At 39.9% G+C, this 23,220-nt stretch overlaps 1 protein-coding gene across 1 annotated transcript in view; it reads right to left on the reverse strand.

Moving 5' to 3' along the window:
• The window catches only part of LOC136858665 (tyrosine-protein phosphatase non-receptor type 9), a 524,482-nt gene that overhangs the window by 57,207 nt on the left and 444,055 nt on the right, over positions 1 to 23,220 (reverse strand). The window contains exons 3-4 of the mRNA XM_067138380.2: positions 22,408 to 22,617; positions 7,187 to 7,370 (exon numbers count right to left, since the gene is read on the reverse strand). Of these exons, the coding sequence (XP_066994481.1) occupies positions 7,187 to 7,370; positions 22,408 to 22,521 (298 nt within the window). The 5' untranslated portion in view covers positions 22,522 to 22,617. The remainder of the gene's footprint in view (positions 1 to 7,186; positions 7,371 to 22,407; positions 22,618 to 23,220) is intronic.

Raw genomic sequence — 23,220 nt, forward strand, 5'->3', positions numbered from 1 at the left:
TCGACAAGTGAATATGAAAGAGGCTTCTCACAAATTAACTTGATTATGACTCCAACAAGATCATCACTGCATCTGAATACAGTAGCAAATCTCAAGTTCATCAAGTTGGTTGGCCCTTCACTAAGAATTTTCAAACCTGTGGATTACGTGAATTCATGGTTCCTGAAAGGGAGACACCTTTTTTTTTTAATTTTTGTTTACAATAACAAAGTTTTATTATGATCCACCTGTTCAATACATTATAATTTAAAATATCTTCATTAATTAAAAAGTTATATGTCTAAATGACGAAATTGAAATAAGAAATCCTTTACACGAACAATTAACTGAACTTTTAAATACATTTAATCTAGAAAAAAGTAGCTTTGCCAAAGTTTTCATACCCAAAACAACTAATAATCATGGAACATTAAAGAACACAACCCCTCCCTGAGCCCCTACTAGACATTCCCCTCCCAAAACCACACCCATAAACATTTCTCCTCCTACCCCTACTGCCTCCAAACAACTCCCACCACCTCACTCTTAAAACACAAGGAGTAGACACAGAACAACAGGCAGTCACCACACAACCTCGGATAACACCAAACTGACAAACAGCAATTGGAGGGATAAGTGAAGTTTCTAGAAGCACACTCTTAACTAGCAACACAACTTCCAATTACTTACAAGATTCCTTTTCTTGTTACAGACATACAACAAGATAAACTACCTAACAACTTTCAACAACGATCGTCGATTTACGTCACTTTCAATCATGCCTTATTAAATTCACTGACGTCACTGATGTCAACAAGAACATATTTATTCAATAGCATTCGCCGAGGTCAAATGACAAGCATTTAAATTTCATGAAGACCAACATTCATCCTGTCACAAGTTCAGTTATCAAATTGACGAGATCTTCAAATCTTTATAGACTCTTATCCTCAAGGGATAAAAAACTTTTTTACCAGATCTCATTGCAAAGAAAATCTTCAAATTTAGCTCTTAAGATTGATTTTCACGTCTTTCTAAGATTTTAGACATGCTACTTGTTTTAACATACTTCAGAACAATTCATTCTTCCACAATTTTAATGTATCTTTCCTATTAAGCCATTGTTGCCGTGCGGTTAGGAGCGTGCGGCTGTGAGCTTGCATCCAGGAGATAGTGGGTTCGAATCCCACTGTCGGCAGCCCTGAAGATGGTTTTCCGTGGTTTCCCATTTTCACACCAGGCAAATGCTGGGGCTGTACCTTAATTAAGGCCATGGCCGCTTCCTTCCAACTCCTAGGCCCTTTCCTATCCCATCGTTGCCACAAGACCTATCTGTGTCGGTGCGACATAAAGCAACTAGCAAAAAAAAAAAAAAATTAAGCCAATGTTATTAAGGCATGTCTCCAAAGATTCTGTATTTTATGATATTGTAGTAGAGTAAGTTTTAAGTTTGTAAAAAATGGCTTAATAGTTCTTAAGACATTATTTACGAACATAACCATTCTTCGAGATTCAGATTTGGCTGATGATGCTCTGTAAGGGAGCAAAACAAGTCCGACATAACTTTTTAATTAATTAAGATATTTTAAATGTGACAACATTATAATGTATTGAACAGGTGGATCATAATAAAAACTTTGTTACTGTAAATCAACAGATTTCAAGTTAGCATGCTGGTCTTTGGTCACAGGGGTCCCAGGTTCGATTCCCGGCAGGGTTGGGAATTTTAACCTTAACTGGCTAATTTCACTGGCACTGAGGCTGGGTGTATGTGTCGTCTTCATCATCATTTCATCCTCATCACAATGTGCAGGTCGCCTACGGGTGTCAAATCAAAAAACCTGTACCTGGCGAGTTGAACTTGTCCTTGGACACTCCTGGCACTAAAAGCCATATGCCATTTCCATCTCAACAGATTTCAATATGGATTAAAACATGAGATTTAAGACCTATCTGTGTCGGTGCGACGTAAAGAAAAAAAGAAAAAAAGAAAAAAACCCATGAGATTAGTCACTTGCATGGGAGACACCTGGCAACTGACACGGAAAGCAAGGAGAGGAAGCGTGAAGATGGCAGTGATCAGCCTTTTTTACCAGTGTGGAATTTATTGTAAGCAGATCAGCAAAATTAGACACTACTACTGCGTGTTCACTTAATTTTAAAATGATAGAAATACTGAGTGCAGTTATCACCTTGACATGTTGACCACAAATAAAACAGCGTAATCAATTTTTCTATGATGTCAGCCCGAAAAGTGATTACCAGACTGTGCTTAACTGCCGAAAATTGTAAGATCGTGATGCTTTGTCGAATACAACTGAGAGTACCCCTTCAATTAAAAAAAAAAAAATAGCACTGCTGATATCATTCATTGAGGCTTATTTCCAGAAACGTCAAATGACTTCAATGGCTTTCATTGATTTAACAGCAGTATACGATAATGTATTGAGACAAGGATTGATGCTCGAACTCCTACAGATTATTTCTTGATTAAGAATTGAGAATCATACCAAAAATATGCACAGCAATAGAAGTTTCCATGTTCTAATGAGTAGGGCTTGGATGTTTAGGAAAAGTCATATTTTTTCTTTGTCTCTATTTTCTTGCCTGATTGGATTTTGGTGCACATCAGGTGATTATCGTCACAATTAAGCGATTTTTATTTTAATATAAATGCATATTTTGGCTATTTTTGGTCATAAGGTCATATTTTGAGCTATTTTCGTAGAAACGTCATATTTCGCTGGTTTGGCCACAACTGTAGCTGTGCAAAATCATCGTCAACTTTCCGAATGAGAATTAGTATTCACAAAATTGCTCTTCTGTATTACATCTGCAGTTAATACAAGTGGAATACTCTGCCTCTTCTATCAAGATTGCGCAGGAATTGGTTTTCCAACAGTTTGTTAGAAAGTCTGGCATATATTAAGTCAAACTTTGGAATCATATCGAGTACAATTACTCCTTTAGAAGCTGCTAGCTTAGAAATTCATGTAAGTATTGAAACTATGAGAAGTGATGAACTTTCAGCACAACTATCACATGGAATAGTTGGTGTCAGTGTAAAAAGGAAACTTCAAAACATGCTTAATCGAAGTGACGGTTTTCGCAGTGTATGCAAGAGAAATGATGTTCGTACAGGAGAAGGTACCAGTGCATTTCAAGATGAGTGCATACTCGATAGTAGTGATTTAATATTGTTTAGATATCCACCAATAACGTCTTGTGACGTAGAAAGGAGCTTCTCTTCTTACAAGAATGCGTTAAGTGATAATCGGAGGTCTTTCGCGCCTGATACTTTGAAGATGAATCTTGTCGTACACTTCAATACCACCAGCGGAGAAGAATGAAAAGGTTATGTGAGTCTGCACTATCTGCCCTGCCGCCCTACCATAATCTACTGTATCGACAGACATCTGCTTAATTTTTAAATAACCATATTTAGATTGATTTTCTTGGGTTATATTTTGTCATTTTTACGTCATATTTCGTCAAATTTGAGGTCATATTTCGTCACTTTTGAGGTCATATTTGCTTGCTTATTTGGGCTATTTTTAGGTCTTAAACATCCGAGCCCTACTAATGAGTAACAATATGAGCAAACAGAGGAAACTTATTAACAGTATCCCACAATGTACTTGTTCTGGTCTTGTTTAATCTGTATATAGCACATATGCCAGAAACCATATCCAGAAAGTTTGGATACACTGATGATTGGGCCCTTGCTGTTAGTCATAGAGTCTTACAAGTTACAGAGGACACACCCAATAGTTGAATATTAAGCATCAACCTGGTTGAATAGTGCTCAACCAAACCATGAGTTTAATTTCAGCGACAGCCAAATGCACTTCAACATTCTGGTTGCCGATACTGAGCCATATACCACCACCACCACCACCACCACCACATGTGAGGCAAGAAAACAAACTTATCACAGTACACCATACTATAAGCAATAATATTTCTCTCCCTGTGCACTATGATCTCCCTGACATTAACAGGAACATATACTTCATGCTCGACATCCTTCCCTAAATACTGCAAGGAGACATTTTGAAAGGGAATTCAACACGACTAATTATTGAAAGCAATTGTGGATGATCTCTGCTACACCAGAACAGTAACATATTGACTATAAGCAAATATTTTTGTAACTGAAGGTTACAGTGCAAGAGGAAAATGTGTGCAAAGTCCAAGTAAACAACTCTTCATGTTCCTCTGACTGCAATTTCTGAATATTTCAAGAATTGTGAATCCATGCTAAGGACTAAGGTATTACTGATAAAAGTTCTCCCTGTAAACAGAAAATCTGATCTGTCATTGTGCTACCGTATTCCGTTGTGTTTATTTTCATATTCCTATCTTTCTATATGACTATACAGAGAAATAATAATAGGACTGATAAAATATTCTGTTTATGCACCTAGTATTTCTAATTATGCACATCAATCTTGAACACAATTTTTTTATAATTTACTTTACTGTAGTCTACAGGTAAAAAGTATAGCAATAGGTTATATACAGGTGCTCTAGGCTACTAGTTCACATATTAATTATTCCTTTTCACCAATGAGTGATTGAGGATGCAGTCTTTCGCATCTTAGCTCATCGAAGACCAAGTGAATTTAATCTATGAAAGGCAGAATTTTAACAATCCCTTAGTCTGTATGAGAGCAAAGTGGAGGAAGTTGTACATGCAGAGCTTTAAGTGCAAACTAAAAATGTGTGCAAAGTCAAAATAAACAACTCTCATTTTCCACGTCTTCTGAATATTTCAAGAAGCGTGAACCCATGCTAAGGTGTATGGTATCAGTGATATAAGATAATGTCTAGAATACAAACTGGTGGAGACAGTCACCAAGTCACTGTAAAACAGCAGGGAAATGTAAACAAGAGCCCTGTAGTGATAAGGTTAGGTTGGATCAAGTCACGTTAAATCAAGCATAAAGCAATGAAAACAACTCGTTTCATAAATTGTTAAAAGTGTACTCAAAAACTCAGAAACAGTGCTATCACTAAGAAAAAACAATACAACAATATTAGGATTCTAACCTTTGTGGAAACCAAAGCACCACTTCATTGAATTCGCGTACATCAGTGCTGTTGCTTATCTTGCACGTTCAAAACATATGTCACTTGTATTTACACATCATTCTTTTTAATTTTAATCTTTTTTCCATGCATGATTCTGATGAGTATAAATATTTTGATATTTTAACCTAATGCACATAATATTGTTCTGTCAATGATTTTTTTTAAACCAATACTCAGCAATTTTACTTCCAAGTACATGTTGACTGCACCACATCTAGACACAAAGGAACTACACACAATTTAGTTTTTAAGAGTACTAATATTCCTTTATTACTTCATCATTAACTAGCATTTGAGGAAGTTAAAAGAGAAAAATCCCTAAAACAAGAAACAAAAGAACTTCATAACAATGTTCCAGCACAAGTTCTCCTTGTAAACAGGAAAATAAGATCAGCAATGAATCTGTAGCTCTTACAAGAGCTACCGTACCAAATGAGAATTAGTTTAAAAATACACTATTTAATTATATGCTCTTTCTTTATTAGAATCACAATAGTTTAACAGAAAAATAATATTTATTCATGATTTGTCTGACTTTCTCTGGAATGAGATCTTCACACTATAACAAAACTAATAGAAATTAATGGTTAAGGCAGTAGCAACCACTGGTCTTTAGAAAATAGATGAAGCCAAGCATTAACTGAATTTTGCTCACATGATTCCTACCCACCAATGTAACCTCATTAAATAGAATTTAATAGTTAATGGTACATAGCCAAATTAGGATCTTGATCTCTCAATTTGGACTCTAGATTGTTATACAGTAATATTTCACTGTGCTGTAGTACTAATCCTAACAAATACAAATCTGGGCTTCCTGTTCCACTATGGGTGAGGACATACAATAGATTTACTGTATCATCTACTTGTTCTGCAGTAACTATAAGGGGTGAACTCCTCACAGGTCCTGGAGTTGGGAGTGTGGGTTTGAGACAATGGGGCCCTTAGCTAAGTCCTTGCATTGCTTCCACTGACTTATTCCAGGCTCCTCACTTTCATCTATCCCATCCGACCTCCCTTGGTTAACTCTTATCCTTTTCTGACCCAGATGGTAATAGGTGTTTGAGACATAGGGAGTCTTTAAATTTTCATGCCATTCGTGGCCCTTGTCTTTTTTGGCCAATACCTTCATTTTCAAGTGTGAGACTGCTTCCATTTTTTCTATCTGATCAGTGTTAACAGAGGGTAGCTGCCCAATTTACTTCCCCTTAAAACAATAATCACCATCACCACTGGCCTTGTTGTTTTGCTGTTTAAAGGGGACTAACATCTAACCATCACTACCACTTCCTATCCACCTTCCCTTTGTGAGGCCTAGGAAGCCTGTAATTTTAAAGACTCATGTGACCCTTCCCTTTCTTTGGCCTTTTTTTTTTTTTTTTTCATTCTGAGCTCAACATTGCTTGCACTTATTCATGTCAGACTCCTAGCCTTTATCTTTCCTATCTGGTCCTCCTTAGGCAACTTTTGCTCTTTTCTGACGACGACGTTATATTTGTGAAGCCTAACGAGTCTTTAACTCTCATAAAACCCACGATATCCCCTTCTTGTCATAAGAGGCGACTAAAAGGGGGCCCATTGGCACTTAACTTTGGAGCATGGGTAAGCAACCATGGGACCCTTAGCTGAGTCCCGGCACTGCTTCCACTTACTTGTACTAAGCTCCTCACTTTCGTCTATCATATCAACCTACCATGGTGAACACATGTTCTTTTCTGACCCTGACAGTATTAGGTTTGCAAATCCTAGGGAGTCTTTCATTTTCATGCTCTTCGTGGGCCTTGTCTTTCTTTGGCTGATGCCTTCATTTATCGATGAGTCGGACCCCTTCCAATTTTTTCCCTCTGATTAACATTAACAGAGGATGATTGCCCAGTTGCCTACTTCCTCTTAAAACAACATTCGCCACCACCACCCTTACACTCTCATGCCCTTTGTGGCCCTTCATTCTTCGTAGTGTTGGACCATTTCTATTTTCCCTCTGATTAGTGTTAAGGGAGGACGGTTGTCCCGTTGTACCTCCTCTTAAAACAAAAATCACAACCACCACCTGTATGGCTATCCAAAGTGACAGAGAAATTTATGTACATTTTTTTGTAAGGGACATTTTTACCTCCACTGCCAGAACTATGTTGCCACATGTCTCCGTTGTCCAGATCCCTGGCTGATGTAATTTCCAAGTCCTCTTCCTCTTCTTCTGGACCAGAAACTGGTGAATGACACGTTCGTGTTTTCGACCTCCCCTCTGCCAAGTTGTCCCCCTCACCCCCTGCATGGCTACTGCACATCAACTCACCCTGAAATAAAGTCAAATGTTGAGTGTCACAAATATATTAGACAAATGGTACATCAAGACAACATTAAAAACTACTTTTAAAATGCATTGATTAATAAGCACAACATTATGAAAATTGACGTAAGTTTGATAATCAAACAGATTTCTTAAAACGATACAACAAGAGTAACAACAAACTGTGTTGGAAGAAGATAACAGTAACTATGCAAGAGTACCAGTATTTTTCTATTCTGAAACTCATGTTATTGAAATAATAATAATAATAATAATAATAATAATAATAATAATAATAATAATAATAACAACAACAATAATAATATCGTCACCATAAGACCTATCGGTGTTGGTGCGACATAAAACAAATAGCAAATAGCAAAGTAATAATAATAATAATAATAATAATAATAATAATAATAATAATAATAATAATAATAACGATGATAACAGTATGGCCTCAGCTACTGTGTGAAGGTATTTTCATCTGACGCTTTTTAGGCTGCCTGCGTGTCATTTTCGAAATTGGACAATCTATGGCTGAGGTTCAATTTTTCTGGGTAACACCAAATGTGTCACCAGAGTAAACAGACATGGCCACTTTTCCGTCCTTCAACAATTCGACTACCTCTGCTGGGTTTGAACCCGCGACTGTCGGATCCGGGGGCTCACACTATTCCACTAATCCACAGAGGGAGCATATTACTGTGCATAATATGTTTAATTTAATTTCGTGTGGCTATTTCTAGTAAGGCAGACTCTCCGATGAGAGTGGGCGGCACCTGCCATATGTAGATAACTGAGTGTTATTGTGGTGGAGGATAGTATTATGTGTGGTGTGCGAGTTGCAGGGATGTTGGGGACAGCACAAACACCCAGCCTCCGGGCCAATGGAATTAACCAATGAAGGTTAAAATCCCCGACCCGGTCGGGAATCGAACCCGGCACCCTCTGAACTGAAGGCCTGTACGCTGACCATTCAGCCAACGAGTCAGACACGCAATATGTTTAGCCGGACGGAGTAGTTCAGACGGTAGAGCGCTGGCCTTCTGGGCTCAAGTTGGTGGGTTCGAGCCTGACTCAGACCGGTGGTATTTGAAGGTGCTAAAATATACGTCAGCCTCTTGTCGGTAAATTTACTGGCAGGTAAAAGAAACGAACTTCCGGTACATTGGCGTCTCTGAAAACTGTGAAAGTGTAGGTGGAACGTAAAATAAGTATTATTATTATTATTATTATTATTATTATTATTATTATTATTATTATTATTATTATTATTATTATTATTATACCGGGAGGTACACCTCAAGCCCGTACATTTAAACGAAGCGCCTTGAAGAACGCTATACATCATATAAAAATGGAAACATCTAGTAAAAGAAGTTGAGATGTTGATCAAAAGATGTCACTACTAAATGATGGAGTAAAATGTTGTTATAAATTTTCCTAAACTGGCTGAATTTCTTTGTTTTGTCTTGGTGTATCACTGGTTGCGATAACTCTTTCAAGAAATTTGGACTTTTCTCCATAGATGTATCTATAAAAGACCCGAGGTCATGCACTCTGGTGCAAAGCGAAATAACTAGTAATTTAAAGAAGTTTGTGTTTATAGATTTTCTGAACTGAATTGGCTTTCCTTATTTTTGGATACTTCAAGGTTTGCAACAATTCCTTCTCATCCCGCTAGCTTTGGAGTCTGGCCAATCACAAACGTTCTGTATTAATTTTTCAGCCAATCATAGGCTTCTTGTAACGTTGTGTTTATCCAATAAAAATGAGAGAGTGTGTGTTCGGATTTCGTCCAGAGCCTTCTCGAAGCTTCCTCTCGGGTATAAAAGCTGTCGCTTTTTCGAGTTAACTTGTCTTTCTGATCGTCGTCTTACCGAGTGTGTGTGTTTAAGGCAGGAGGCGGAGGCCTCTATCTTCGGCAGGCAGAACATCAGCTAAGCTAATGGCCAACAGTTTTTCCATCTAAGTAGTTATTTCCCCAAGCTGACCCGAAGGGAAGGTTCCAATCTTTAACTATGTAACAGTCAATGTCCTAAAACGTAAACTTTCTTCTTTCTCATGTAAAATTTCGTGCAAGTCCTAAAGACTTAAAGTGTAAATCGGGGATAGAGAGTGTGTTACCTTCTTGAATTCCCCTTCAATTAATCTTGAGGTGACTACGGTTTTGTAACGGTTCTTCTCTTGTAAATCATAAATTAACTTGTCCTTCTAGTCACCTCAGTAGTGTGCGATTATCCTCTGCATTGTCAGGCTGCAAGCCCAAGTAGGATTTTAACCATTTCTAGGAGCGCAAGTGTACGCCTCTATACATTTTTGAGTTTGGGCCAGTAATTTAACCTGTTCTTTTCACGAAGGCCCGGTAGTACGGGTACTCGATACCCTTATATTGCTTCTTAAATACAACTGCTATCTTGTCAAATGTAGGTAGCGCCTAGACAGGCCAGAAATTATAAAGTATTGTAAAAATGTAATAGGTAATGGTTGCTTTGAGTAGGCCGTAAGAGTTCGGGAGCGCTGTCTCCTTGGTAGAATTTGTAGAGCATGTAAGCTCTTTCGTGGTGCCTTTGGAAGGCCGTAATTTGTAACCGTTGGAGCAAAGTGCTCGTGAAAGTTGTGTTTTGGGAGATATATCTTCTTGTCTATCTAAACAAAACTTGTAAATTATGAGCATGAAGCTCAAGATTGTAAATTACCAATTCTTGGTTTCTCTGTGTTGTAGTAAAATTGCTTGTTCTTTCACCAAGTGAAGAGTTTGTTAAAATTTAAGATCTGAAAGGAAATATAACCTTTATTTTAAAGTTTTAAATTAATCTTTGACTATCGTGGAGACCCATTCCCCCAGCACCTTGTTTCACCTCTGCGTTGCACAGATAACCCCGGAACAATTATTATTATTATTATTATTATTATTATTATTATTATTATTATTATTATTATTATTATTATTATTAAGCTAAACACAGTATGCGGCAAAACACACAATACAGAAATTGCAAAAAATGCTCTGCACATCAAAGATACGTCATTATAACACTCGAGGTAAAGACGGCAACACGTATCTAATTGAGTCGGTACAGCAAGTGTTCCAACTGTGCACCCTTAGGTCTCACGCAATGTTCAAAACGGTCCTGTAGATTGTCGAATGTATATTTGCAAGTCGCTTTACGTCGCACCCATACATATATAGGTCTTACGGCGACGATGGGACAGGAAAAGGCTAGGAGTGTGAAGAAAGCGGCCGTGGCCTTAACTAAAGTACAGTCCCAGCATTTGCCTGGTGTGAAAATGTGAAACCACGGAAAACCATCCTCAGGGCTGCCGACAGTGGAATTCGAACCCACTATCTCCCGAATACTGGACACTGGCCGCACTTAAGCGACTGCAGCTATCGAGCTCGGTAAAAACATATTTATTCGTAACGGTCCTGTATATTGCCGAAAGGACACAAAATATGATTCTCTCTCGTGATTCGGGAATATTCCTAAGCGGAAAACTGATTCTTGCAGCATGTCCCGAATTATGAGAGGACATCAAGTCGTGTACTCGCAGCAGCCTGTGTTCATTAGGCGTTCCACCTCTCTTGGCCAACTGTTATCTTTCGACCCCATTGATATACTAGAGCCAGGGAGTCTTTCATTTTCCCACTTTTCAATGTCCAACCTCTGCGCGTGGGCTCAGTGGAAAACATCCACGATATAAGAAACATAAGGAGCGACTGGAAGGCGTAAAGCCAAGGATTCCCCTGAGGGTAGAGAAGACAGAATATTATCGGCACACTTTATCTTGGAGCATTTGTGTACGGGGGAGAGGAGTAAGGAGGGAGATGTCCCGGTTGCGACAGTGTTGCCAACTGAATGAAAATGAAATCTGAATTGAATCGAGAATATGATCGATCGATATGAAATTTCTAAACCGTTAAGCCAACAACTATGTCACATACACATTATATAATATTATATAACATTTATCGATGCGAATTTTGTTCCTAGCATGAATTCTATAGTTTGGCTTTGCTGTGTGAACAACAACAGTACTAGTACGTAAAGTGTACGCCAGATGTCCCACAACGATGCTTCAGCGATTCATAGTTTGTGTTTCAAAGGTTGCCACTTCGAATCTCGAAGATTGCCGAGGTCGACCGATTCAGCACTAGAGTGTAAATGCACAAAGATAAAATGTGCCGATAAATACATGCACTTTGTCCCTGCCTGTCGTAAGAGCTGAATATAAATGCTCCCCGAAGGAATCTTGACTTGGGACGTAGGGGGTATGCTGGCGACCACGAGACCCCTCGCTGAGACTGGAATTGCTTCCACTTATAGTACGCGAACTTTTTCTTGAGCTCTAGTTCCCATTATGCACTATGGAGTTCAGGGCTCAAGAAAAGGTTCGCGTGCTATACTTATTCCAGGCCCCTCACTTTTGTCTTTCCTAACCGACCTTCCTTAGTTAACCCCGAATATATTAGGTTTGCAAGATCTAAGAAGTCTCATTTTCACTTCCTTCGGAGGCCTTCCATTTCTTTTGTGGATATCTTCATTCCTCGTAAGATCGCACCTTTTCCTTTCTGACTGTTAACAGGGGATGGTTGCCTAGCTTTACTTTCTCTTAAAACAACTATCACTACCACCAATTCTCCCCTCCCCCACCTCTACTTTGATCAGGATGGTTGCCCGGTTGTGCTTCGCTACCAAACAATAATCACCACCACCATCATCTCATGAATATTGAAATATGTGAATTGGCATCCCCTAAACTTAAGACACCACCGTTTGTATTTTGTTGCCACGCCACCTAGCGTCGTTTACCTGAAACTCCAGGCAAGATAAACTTTGTGTTCGGAGTTGGCAACCCTCCCAGTTCGGTAGATGCAGATCGGGTATCTGTCACTGATCTCTATACATGGATCGCTGATGGCAGCTCTCCGCTGCAGCAGAAAGTACGCCAAGTTGAGCGCGCGGTCCGCCATGTTGGTTACCCATCCTAGAGCCCTCCTTACGAGGAAGCAATGATAATATAATCAATTTTAAATCGCAATTAATGGTGCATTGGAATAACTAAAAATATATGGACATGTTCACTCAAAGCATAAGGGCATTGGGAATAGTGACACGTCATTCCGAGGTCAGTAAATCTCCGGGATAGCAATGAAAATTAGTGTATAATAACGGCCGTAAATATTATTAATAATAATGTTATTTGCTTTACGTCCCACTAACTCCTTTTTAAGGTCTTCGGAGACGCCGAGGTACCAGAATTTAGTCCCGCAGTTCTTTTTCGTGTCAGTAAATCTACCGACACGGGGCTGTCGTATTTGAGCACCTTCAAATACCACCGGACTGAGCCAGGATTGAACCTGCCAAGTTGGGGTTAGAAGGCCAGCGCCTTAACCGTCTGATCCACTCAGCCCGGCGCCGTAAATATTAACATAGATGCTGTATACATGCAATTAGCGATCGGTAACGCAATACGTGTGGAAACACAGTTCCTGGAAACATTGCTGTAAATTGTATACATGTATGCCACGAAATTATGCATTCTTAAGGGGAGGTATGACTAAATTTTTCGTATTTTGAGCCAAAAACTCAGTTTTTCTTTTTATTCGTATAAAAAAGCCCAATTCTTCCTCTTTCAGAAACAGTTTTTATTTTAGTCATTCCGGCTTGTTTAAAGCTTGTAGAAGCCATTTAATATGAGCCCGCAGGACATTTAAAAGCCCAGAACCACAGCCCCTTCTCCTGTAATGGCATAATGATAGTGTACTGTGTGTTTTTCTCTGGATATTCAAGTATTTTGCGGCGTATTTGCCGTAGAAGTACAGCTGGGCATGCTGACAGTCACTGGTTTACTACGTACTCAATACAATTACGTTATGTTAGGAAATATTTTAATTTGCTTTTTTTTTTTTTGGTAGCTGCTTTATGTCACACCGACACAGATAGGTCTTATGGCGACGATGGGACAGGAAAGGCCTGAGAATGGAAAGGAAGCGGCCGTGGCCTTAATTAAGGTACAACCCCAGCATTTGCCTGGTGTGAAAATGGGAAACCACGGAAAACCATCTTCAGGGCTGCCGACAGTGGGGTTCGGACCTACTATATCCCGGATGCGAGCTCAAAGCTGCGCGCTCCTAACCTATTTTAATTTGAACTGACGGAGAGAACGTTGTACCTCTTCCAGATAGTACTCAATTTTTATCTGCCACACATGTATACTTTGATAGTTTAAATATATTATGTACCGTATTTGTATTATTTATTTACATTTAGGAATTCGTATTTGTGTTAATCGTAGTAGCACAAGCATGGTTCCCTTGTTTGTTTATATTTTACTAACATGCAGAAGTAACATGTGGTTTCAATTCAGCGAGTGAAATATCTAAACTAGTGATTTTTCATTGATGTGTTTCATCTTGATTCCTTTGTAAATGTGTGACTTATAGCGTAGAGTTCATAGTGCGTCGTTTTAGTATATAGAAAAGTGGTAATTATAGTGTTAACCACGTAAGGCCTAATCACGCCACCGTAACGCTTAACTGATATGTAAACACATCCAAAATATTACACATATATAGTGATACTCAACACTTTTCACACAAAAAGGAAAGGAAATATTCCAAGGGAATAGCACTTGTCACCATCTTGAATAGTTTAAATCAATCATAAGGAGCACGCTTCAATCGGGATTTAAAAACACTCCGTAATGCTCTTCTTATGGAATACCGCCTTGGTTTGCCCTACATCAGCTGATCGCTCAGAGCTTGATGTTCGTGCCACGCTTGGCCGGTAGAAACATAGGGAGCGACCTCTCTATCTGTTTGTATGCTCGAAGGAACTAAGCATAAACAAAGCAAGTGCGCTCCTCATGGTCTACTGCCCGTCTACTGCACCGTGCGCTCGCTGCCATCTTACTACGCCAGTCATCTTCTATTAGACTTACTGCTACCCAAGCTAGCAGCCATCCATGTATAGAGATCAGTGGTCTCGGTCCATAAGTGGCCATGGCTGGTCCGTGGTCCAACAGCTCTGCACTCGGACAGGCCAACCGAACAGAGGAATGGGTGACCACCGCTCTACCCTCCTGGTTGACGGAGACATTTTTAAATCGTAAATTCAATGCGAACTACCGGACGCAGGCAGGCTTTCGGTTCATATTATGCAAGTTAAATTTATTGTATTTTCTCCAGATTTTACTATGTTCGACTGGGTTTCTTTCGGAATCCTCTTTCTTTACATTTGCTGCGGCACGATTTTCTTTCATTTTTTTTCTGTAGCTTGTCTTGTTCTCTATTCAGTGGCGTAGCCAGGATCGGCCGATGGGGAGGAGGGGGGGATATAGTTACAAAATTATTGTAGAACACAATGAAGGTGCATGCATGACGTGTCATTTTAATAACAGTGATATAAGTGAATTACAGATTTGTTGGTTCTACATATGTATTCAGTGTATTGTTTATTGTCACTTTCTGTTTATTTTCTTTTTGTAAAATGTCCATGTGGGGGTCTAACCCCCAGTAACAACCCCTCCCCCCCCTCCACCTTTGGCTCCGCTCATGCCTCTATTTAAGGTAATCGAACAAATAAACACTCAAAATTCTTCAATCAATCACCACTGACCTGCATTTAGAACAGTCACCCGGGATACAGATTCTCTACTCTATCAGTTGTTTACCTAGTCTTTTCTTAAGTAATATAAAAGAAGTTGGAAATATATCGAATATCTCTTTTGGTAAATTATTCCAATCCCTTACCGGTTCGCGAATGCACCAACCTTTTCTATAACTTGGTCCCCCGCCCATACTGCCTGTACTCCCGCGTGTGTACCCTGATGAGCGGGAATTTACTAGGCCTTTAAATTCGGTTTATGACCGCCTATTTTATTTATTGTCGAGACCGCTATTCCTTAAAATTCTTAAGATCTGTTGTATCCTTCTTTATTATTGTTATCTTCACAATCAAACTTCTATAACTCGAACGTGTATAGCTCGAATTTTCGATATCTCGAAGGAATTTTCGTTTCGCGATGGAATGATATACTGTACATGTTTCTATAACTTGAAGTTCTACAACCCGAAAGTTTCAATATCTCGAAGCATACTTGAAGCCCAGGTGTAACAATATGTTTCTGTAACTAAAGTTACGCAGAACGTCCCCTCATCGAACCCTTTCCTGTAGTAGAACCTGAACTTACGTTATCGTCTCATACAAGAATAAGCATATTCTGCATTTCAGAGTGTATTGCTTCACTAGCAAAGGAAAACGCTGGACTTCATATCAAAGATATTAATTTGTAAGTATCCTAAAATAAGAACATCCTTTATTAAGGCATAATCAATAAAACAGGTTTTTAAAACATTTAATATGATAATATTAAAATGTTAAGGTGTAGATGAGAAATAGTGACGTGGTGTCAAAAAGTAGGACGTAAATAACGGTATACCTGATATATATATATATATTTTTTAAATGCTAAGTACAGTAAGCGAAGCGTTTCTTGATATCAGGTTTTACCGGGGTGACGGGTAAGAAGGATGCTCTCCCGGTTCCGGTTATACTGCCAACTGAATGGAAATGAAATCTGAATTAAATCGATAGTATGATCGATCGATAGTAATTTTCTAAACCTTTATTATCTTAAGCCAACAACTGTGTCACACAAACATTATATAACATTATGTAACATTTCTCGATGCGAATCTTGTTCCTAGCATGCATTCTATAATTTGGCTTTGCTGTGTAAACAACAGCAGTATTAGTACCTACGTAAAGTGTTCATCAGATGTCTCACGGCGATTCGTAGTTTGTGTGTCAAAGGTTGCCAATGCGAATCTCGAAGATAACCGAGGTCTACCGATGCAGCACGAGGGAGCTCAAGTATCACGAAAAGGTTCGCGTACTGTAATGCTGTATGTACGTTTTCTCTCACCGCCGTCTAGATCCAGTACAGAAATTGAGACGCTAGTGGTTTTTCTAAATTTCTAATTCAGTAAGCTCACCGGACAAAACAAATAGATACCTCTGGAGAAATCATTAGAGGCATCATTTATTACCGTGTAACTCCACCTCTGGATTTGATAACCATATGGATTCGGTTAGGAAGCGAGTCCACGAGGTTGTGTAGGTACGTCGCATCCAGGTTACGCCATTCGATGAGGATTTGATCGCGCGATTCCTTCAAATTGCGGGCATGCTGATGTCGGTGTTTTACCACGGATTGTCAATGGGGTTCAAGTAAGGCGATTTTGCAAGCCAATCGAGATGTAATGTTCATAAAACCAGTCACATATGCGTCCAGCCTGATGAACTGATGGCGGACAGTGCATAGACGCAGAATACGAGGCTCGTGGCGAACGTGGATTTAGCAGGTGAATATTCGTAGTGTGGCAGCTCAGAGTGTATAACATTATCTCTACTAGTGCAGTGGTTCTGAGTGAGTGTTAGTGAAGTGATTGGTGAAAGTAAAAGGCAAGAAATCCAACAAATTAATAATGCCACGCAAGGTGAAGCAAGTGCCAATGGAAGCCATAGTTAAGCAGGCCGTACAGGAAGCGCTGAGCAGCAAGGAGACACTTGGCACGCTTGCCAACCTTATCCAGGACCAGGTAACAAAGTCAGTTGTTGACCAATTAAAAGAAACTATCAATTTTAATACGAGTGTAATTGAAGAACTTAGGAGGGCTCTAGAGGAGCGGGACAAAACAATCAGTGATTTAAAAACTGAACTGCAGGATAAAACTGACTGTTTAGAACAGTATCAGAGAAGGCAGTGCCTACGTGTGTTCGGTATACCGGAAACTGCGGACGAGAACACTGACACTTTAGTTCTTGACATTGCGAAAGAAATCGGGGTCAGTCTTTCTGTGGATGACATTGATAGGTCTCACAGGGTTGGGAAAAACCAGAATGGGCGTCCGCGACCTATAATCGTCAAGTTTGTGTCATACCGTAAGAGGAACGCTATGTTCACGAACAAAAAGAAACTTAAGGGCACGAATAAAACCATCCGCGAGGACCTAACTCCAGCAAGACTCCGACTTCTTCAGGACGCTGTCGCAAAATTTACCGTCCAGAACGTATGGTCTAGAGATGGGATCGTATACGTAAAACAAGGGAACCGCAAAATAGCCATAACTAATCGTTCAGATTTGAACAGTATTCGCTAGTCACGAGCAGACTCTGTGTAATATAAGGACCGCCATAGTTATTTTAGTTCACTTAAGTTAATTTTCCACATAGTTGTAGTTTTGATTAGGTGATAATCTTATAGTTGTAGTAGGTACTTCTTACTATCAGTTGTCATCATTTAACTTTCAAGTTGGCAACATTTAGCAACCAGGAAACAAATGTCTCTAATTTCAGCCTCCTTTCACCATTGTCCCAGGCAGGTCATTACCCCGTCGTGCCAGCCCCCTCGCAGAATACCGCTAACCGTCTCAAAGACATTCTTGCGCCCTACCCTACTTCTCTACAAATAGCACATGTCAATACACAGAGCATTGTCCCACATTTCTCAGAATTCTCCGAAATATTTTCAACCTGTAATCTGCATGCTATAATGATTTCAGAGTCATGGCTGCGTCAATCTATACCTTCAGCGCTGGTTAAAATGAGTGGATACACTTTAATTAGGAACGACAGAGAGGGAAAGCCTGGAGGCGGAGTCGGAATATTTATACGCGATGATTTGAAATACAAGGTAATATTTAAATCGCCAAGTGAATACTCTCACAGAGCGGAGTTCTTGTTTGTAGAAATTGAAATTCGTGGTACGAAGTGTTTACTCGGTGTAGTGTACCGCCCACCGAAGACTGGAAACATCACCGATTTAGAAGAAGCGCTACAGGATTTAATATTCAGGTATGAACATATGATTTTAATGGGAGACTTCAACACTGACCTGAAAAATGAAACCACTGAGACTAGGCGACTGACATGCATGTTTGAATCAATTAATATGACAATTCTGCCCTTGCAACCCACACACCATGTTGCAACCTCGCACACACTCCTCGACCTAATCATTGCAAACAATAATGACCGTATATTGACACATGGACAGATGCCTGTGCCAGGCCTTTCCCGCCATGACATGATTTACGCTGCATACTCTTTAAAATGTCCAAAATACAGGCCTAAGATAATCAAATACAGGGATTTCAAAAATTTGAACGACGAAGCTCTCATTGAGGACGCTCTGAGCACACCATGGCACACAATTCAGTATATAAAGGACATCGACGACAAAGTATCTCATTTTAACGAACTTCTCTTAACTTTATACGACAGACATGCCCCATTACGTACTGCTCGAGTAAAGCGACCCTCTAACCCGTGGCTCAATCAAGAAATTCGTGATAAAATGAAAGATAGGGACTCAGCCTATAGCTACTACGTAAAACATCCAGCGCAGGAAAATTTTGAGAATTATAAAAAACTTCGAAATAAAACCACGCAGATGATAAGAAACGCTAAAATACGCTACTCGTACGAAATTTTAAATACACATGACTCTGCTGTTGCATGGAAGACTCTCCGAGATATGGGTCTAAGTAAAACGAAGACAAAGGACAGTAACTGTAATGTACCTTTGGATGATCTGAATGAGTATTTTAGCTCAAGAAACGTCCAGACGAACGGAAATACCAAGAGAGCCACTATTGACAGAATATTTTCAAAGGGAAAGCATGGTGGTGAAACATTCTACTTCTCTCACGTGACTCCAGGTGATGTAAAGAGCGCCCTTAATGACATAAAATCAAAGTCTACTGGACACGATGGAATAAACCTGTCCCTTTTAAGAAGAATTCTAGACATCATTCTTCCTACAATAACGCATATTATTAACACCTCTCTTATGACGGGAATCTTTCCTGGGAACTGGAAAAATGCCATCATCCGACCCTTGCAGAAAAACAGTACCCCCACAACCCTTGACGATTACCGCCCTATTAGTATTCTCCCTGTACTAGGAAAAGTACTGGAGAAACTAGTACACAAACAAATGACAGCCTATCTCTTACATCATAACTTACTCGACAGATATCAATCAGGGTTTAGATCGAACTACAGTACCAGCACAGCATTAGTAAAAGTAACTAACGACATTCAGCTAGCAATGGATAACGGACAAATGACAATTCTTACTCTTCTCGACCTCACAAAGGCATTTGATTGCGTAGATAAAGACATTTTACTAGCTAAATTAGAAATGATGAAATTTTCTAATAATGTATTATGCTGGGTACGTTCCTATCTCAGTGGACGTAAACAATGTGTGTCAGTGGGAGACAATGTGTCTAGGTGGCGAAATACTGAGATGGGGGTAGCACAGGGTGGGGTGTTATCACCACTTCTGTTCTCCCTATACATTAATGACCTATCAGAACAACTGACGAACTGTAAATATCACTTATACGCTGACGATATCCAATTGTTTATTCATACCAAGCCGAATGACATACAAGAAGCAACCATGAAATTAAACGAAGACTTATTTAACATTAACGAATGGACTAGTAGCCACTGCCTGAAAGTAAACCCATTAAAATCGCAAGCCATCATAATAGGATCTAGAAAAGCGCATGCCAAGTTAGAAAGCATCAACGTACCGGTTGTCAAGATCAATGAAACACCTATAGCACTGAAAGACTCCGTTAAGAACCTTGGAATAATTTTTGATAAGTATTTAAGTTGGTCAGAGCACGTAACAAAAATTTGTCAACGTGTATTCGGTTCATTACACTCACTATACAAACTGAGAGATTTTCTACCTGTCAAAACCAGGAAACTGCTCATTCAAGGACTAATACTACCAATATTTGATTATGGTGATGTAGTCTATAATAACATAAGTTGTTCACTTGGTTCTAAACTTCAACGGGCGCATAATGCCTGCATTCGATTCATTCTAAATGTTCCGCTCCATTCCCACATCAGCCCATTCCTCCATCAGCTGTCCTGGTTAAGATTATGTGATAGACGTAAATACCATGCTGTTTCTCTTCTTCACAAAATACTGCGAACAGGTAAACCACATTATCTGAGAATAGATTTCAACTACCTCTCTCCCTCAAGCAGAACACCCTCAAGGTCATCAGTACAAACCTTGCTGTCCATCCCCACTCATCACAGTAGTACGTTTAACAAGTCATTTGTACCGGGGACCATACGTTCCTGGAATTCTCTCCCGGCTGAAATTAGAGACATAAGCAACCTAAAGCTATTCAGAAGAATGTGCTGGAAATTTTACCTACACTCAGATTGATTTACTCTTAGAAGTACCCTTAAATTTTAGATTATTAAGTTAAATGAATAAAATGTCAATGTAAGGTTAGAAACATTATAGTTTATATTTTTCGAGATATAGCTCTAATAATAGTAATTATTATAAATTAATTTTAAAATGTTAAAATGATTTTTATGATGCTTTACATTTCATACAAATTACATTTCACATTAACTTTAAATTATAATTAACTTATTTTTAAGTAGTTATAATGTTCAGTATATTATGTTTATACAGGTGCATAATTATATGGTTTGGCATAATAGCAGGCTTCATAGCCTGAGCCCCGCCATGTACAGAAAGACATTAATAAATAAATAAAACTTTGCTGTTGACATCTTGAAAAATCGGGGTATCAGTAGCATACTCATCATGCAGATGTTGACTGAAAGGCAACACCTGATCATCCAGAATGTTTAAGTAAACATGCTGGTTCATGTTAGTGGTCACCTCAGTGAGCGGGCCCAATACATGATAAGAAACTCACCCCAAAAACATCAGAGACCCACCTCAGACCTGAAGCTGACCTTGCACACACCAAGGATGAAATACTTCATTTGACCTTCGGTGTACTCGACGACGTGTGTCATTGGAATACAGGCAAAAACGTGGTTCGTCAGACCACATTTCGTTCCGCCGTCAGTTAGCGTCCACGTTCGATGAACTCTAGGCCATTGACGACGTGCAGCTTTATGTCACTGTGTGAACAATGGCCTCTTGCGAGGTGACTGACATCAAGTGTTCAACGCATGCAATTCCCGTTGCAATGTTCTTTCGCTACAGGTTGAGATGGACCTTCATTCGCTGACTGCAGCAATTCCTGTCAGGTTTGGAAGCGATGTTGATTCACGAGCCGTGAAACGCGTCTCCGGTCCCTCTCTATCAATTCAGACGTGTTTCGTGGCCACGAGTAGTACACCACTGCTTGTAGACACGTTGAACAACCCGCTGCGAAACACCAACAAATACAGCAACTTCACGCACCGTATGTATGGCCACGGGCATGGCCAAACACGATTGCCCCTTTTAGCCACTCGATCACATCCTTCAAGTAAGTCGATTTTGCAGGCCAATCGAGATGTAATGTTCATAAAACCAGTCACATATGCGTCAAGCCCGATGAACTTTGCTGCTGTCATCTTGAAAAATCGGGGTATCAGTAGCATACTCATCATGCAGATGTTGACTGAAAAGCAACATCTGATCATCCAGAATGTTTAAGTAAACATGCTGGTTCCTGTTAGTGGTCACCTCAGTGAGAGGGCCTAATCCATGATACGAAACTCACCCCAACCCATGTTGACGTAGACTGTCCGCTTGAAACATCAATATTCCACTGATCGCTACTGCCTTATGCTCATGTAGAGCAGTGCACATGCGGTTGAGCACGGGACTCATTCTCTGCGCCATCCGTACAGGCTTAACGATCCGTCTGTGCGTGCACACTACGGCGACTAATATTTTGTCCCGTGAGCTTATTTTCAGCATCTGCAAGCACTTCGAGATATCGAAGTTCGACTGTGTTTATTCTGAACTAATCTTTATTTGTTAATTAACTTGTTAATTGAAGTATTTAATAAAACTCAACCAAAAAGGGATACTGAAAATACAATTAGGAAATTTGGGCATTTTTTTTGTGTTCGTTTTGCATTTGCCTCGTCTAGATCAAGTATTTCTTTATTCCCGCACCCTGTTATCAAAGATTATATAAATTGCCCAAGATGATGAGGCCGTGAAGACAGTTGGCTTACCTGCTGGTAAGCCTGCAGGCTGTTGGCTGATCCATTTGGTAGGGCAGCCATGATGCTCCCTTCCCCTGTTCCGGGTGACGATATATCACACAAGTCGCCATGACGGTTTGTCATGGACTTGATGCAGTGAAGGAGCCACGCGCCATGATCGACGTCCAGGGTGCCTCCCAGATGGGACGGCAGTGACCCACGAGGAATATGGATCGTCAGCTGAGGACACACAAAACATTTTAATCACGTACAGTGCTCATTTCATTCAATACACATATCTCAAATGAACTGTCAACTTTCACAGAAATATGATCAATAATTAAGCATATGAAATTGAACAGATTTATACAGAGTGGGCAAAATAAAACTGGCCCAGAAAATTTTACTACACTGACGCGGACTTCACTCTTGTTAATGGACAGGAGAATTGCCTATCACGGGAAATTCTGGAAACCGTTATTTCGATACACCAATCGGTTGCTCACATGTCTGCGTGTGGCCATCGCCCGAACACGACGCTATGTCATTACGTGAGAGTGGGTGAGTGAGTCGCCCTGTGGGTGGGGACGTAGAATTAACACCCACGGTATCCCCTGCCTGTCGTAAGAGGCGACTAAAAGGGGCCCCAGGGGCTCTAAACTTTGGAGCGTGGGTTGGCGACAACAGGGACCTTACCTAAGTCCTGGCATTGCTTTTCCACTTAATTGTGCCAGGCTCATCACTTTCACCTATCCTATCCGACCTCGCTTGGTCAACTCTTGTTCTTTTCCGACCCGGACACCATTAGGTTTGCGAGGGCTAGGGAGTCTTTCATTTTCACGC

This window comes from Anabrus simplex, chromosome 1, assembly GCF_040414725.1.
Source record: "Anabrus simplex isolate iqAnaSimp1 chromosome 1, ASM4041472v1, whole genome shotgun sequence".
Taxonomy (NCBI): Eukaryota; Metazoa; Arthropoda; class Insecta; order Orthoptera; family Tettigoniidae; genus Anabrus; species Anabrus simplex.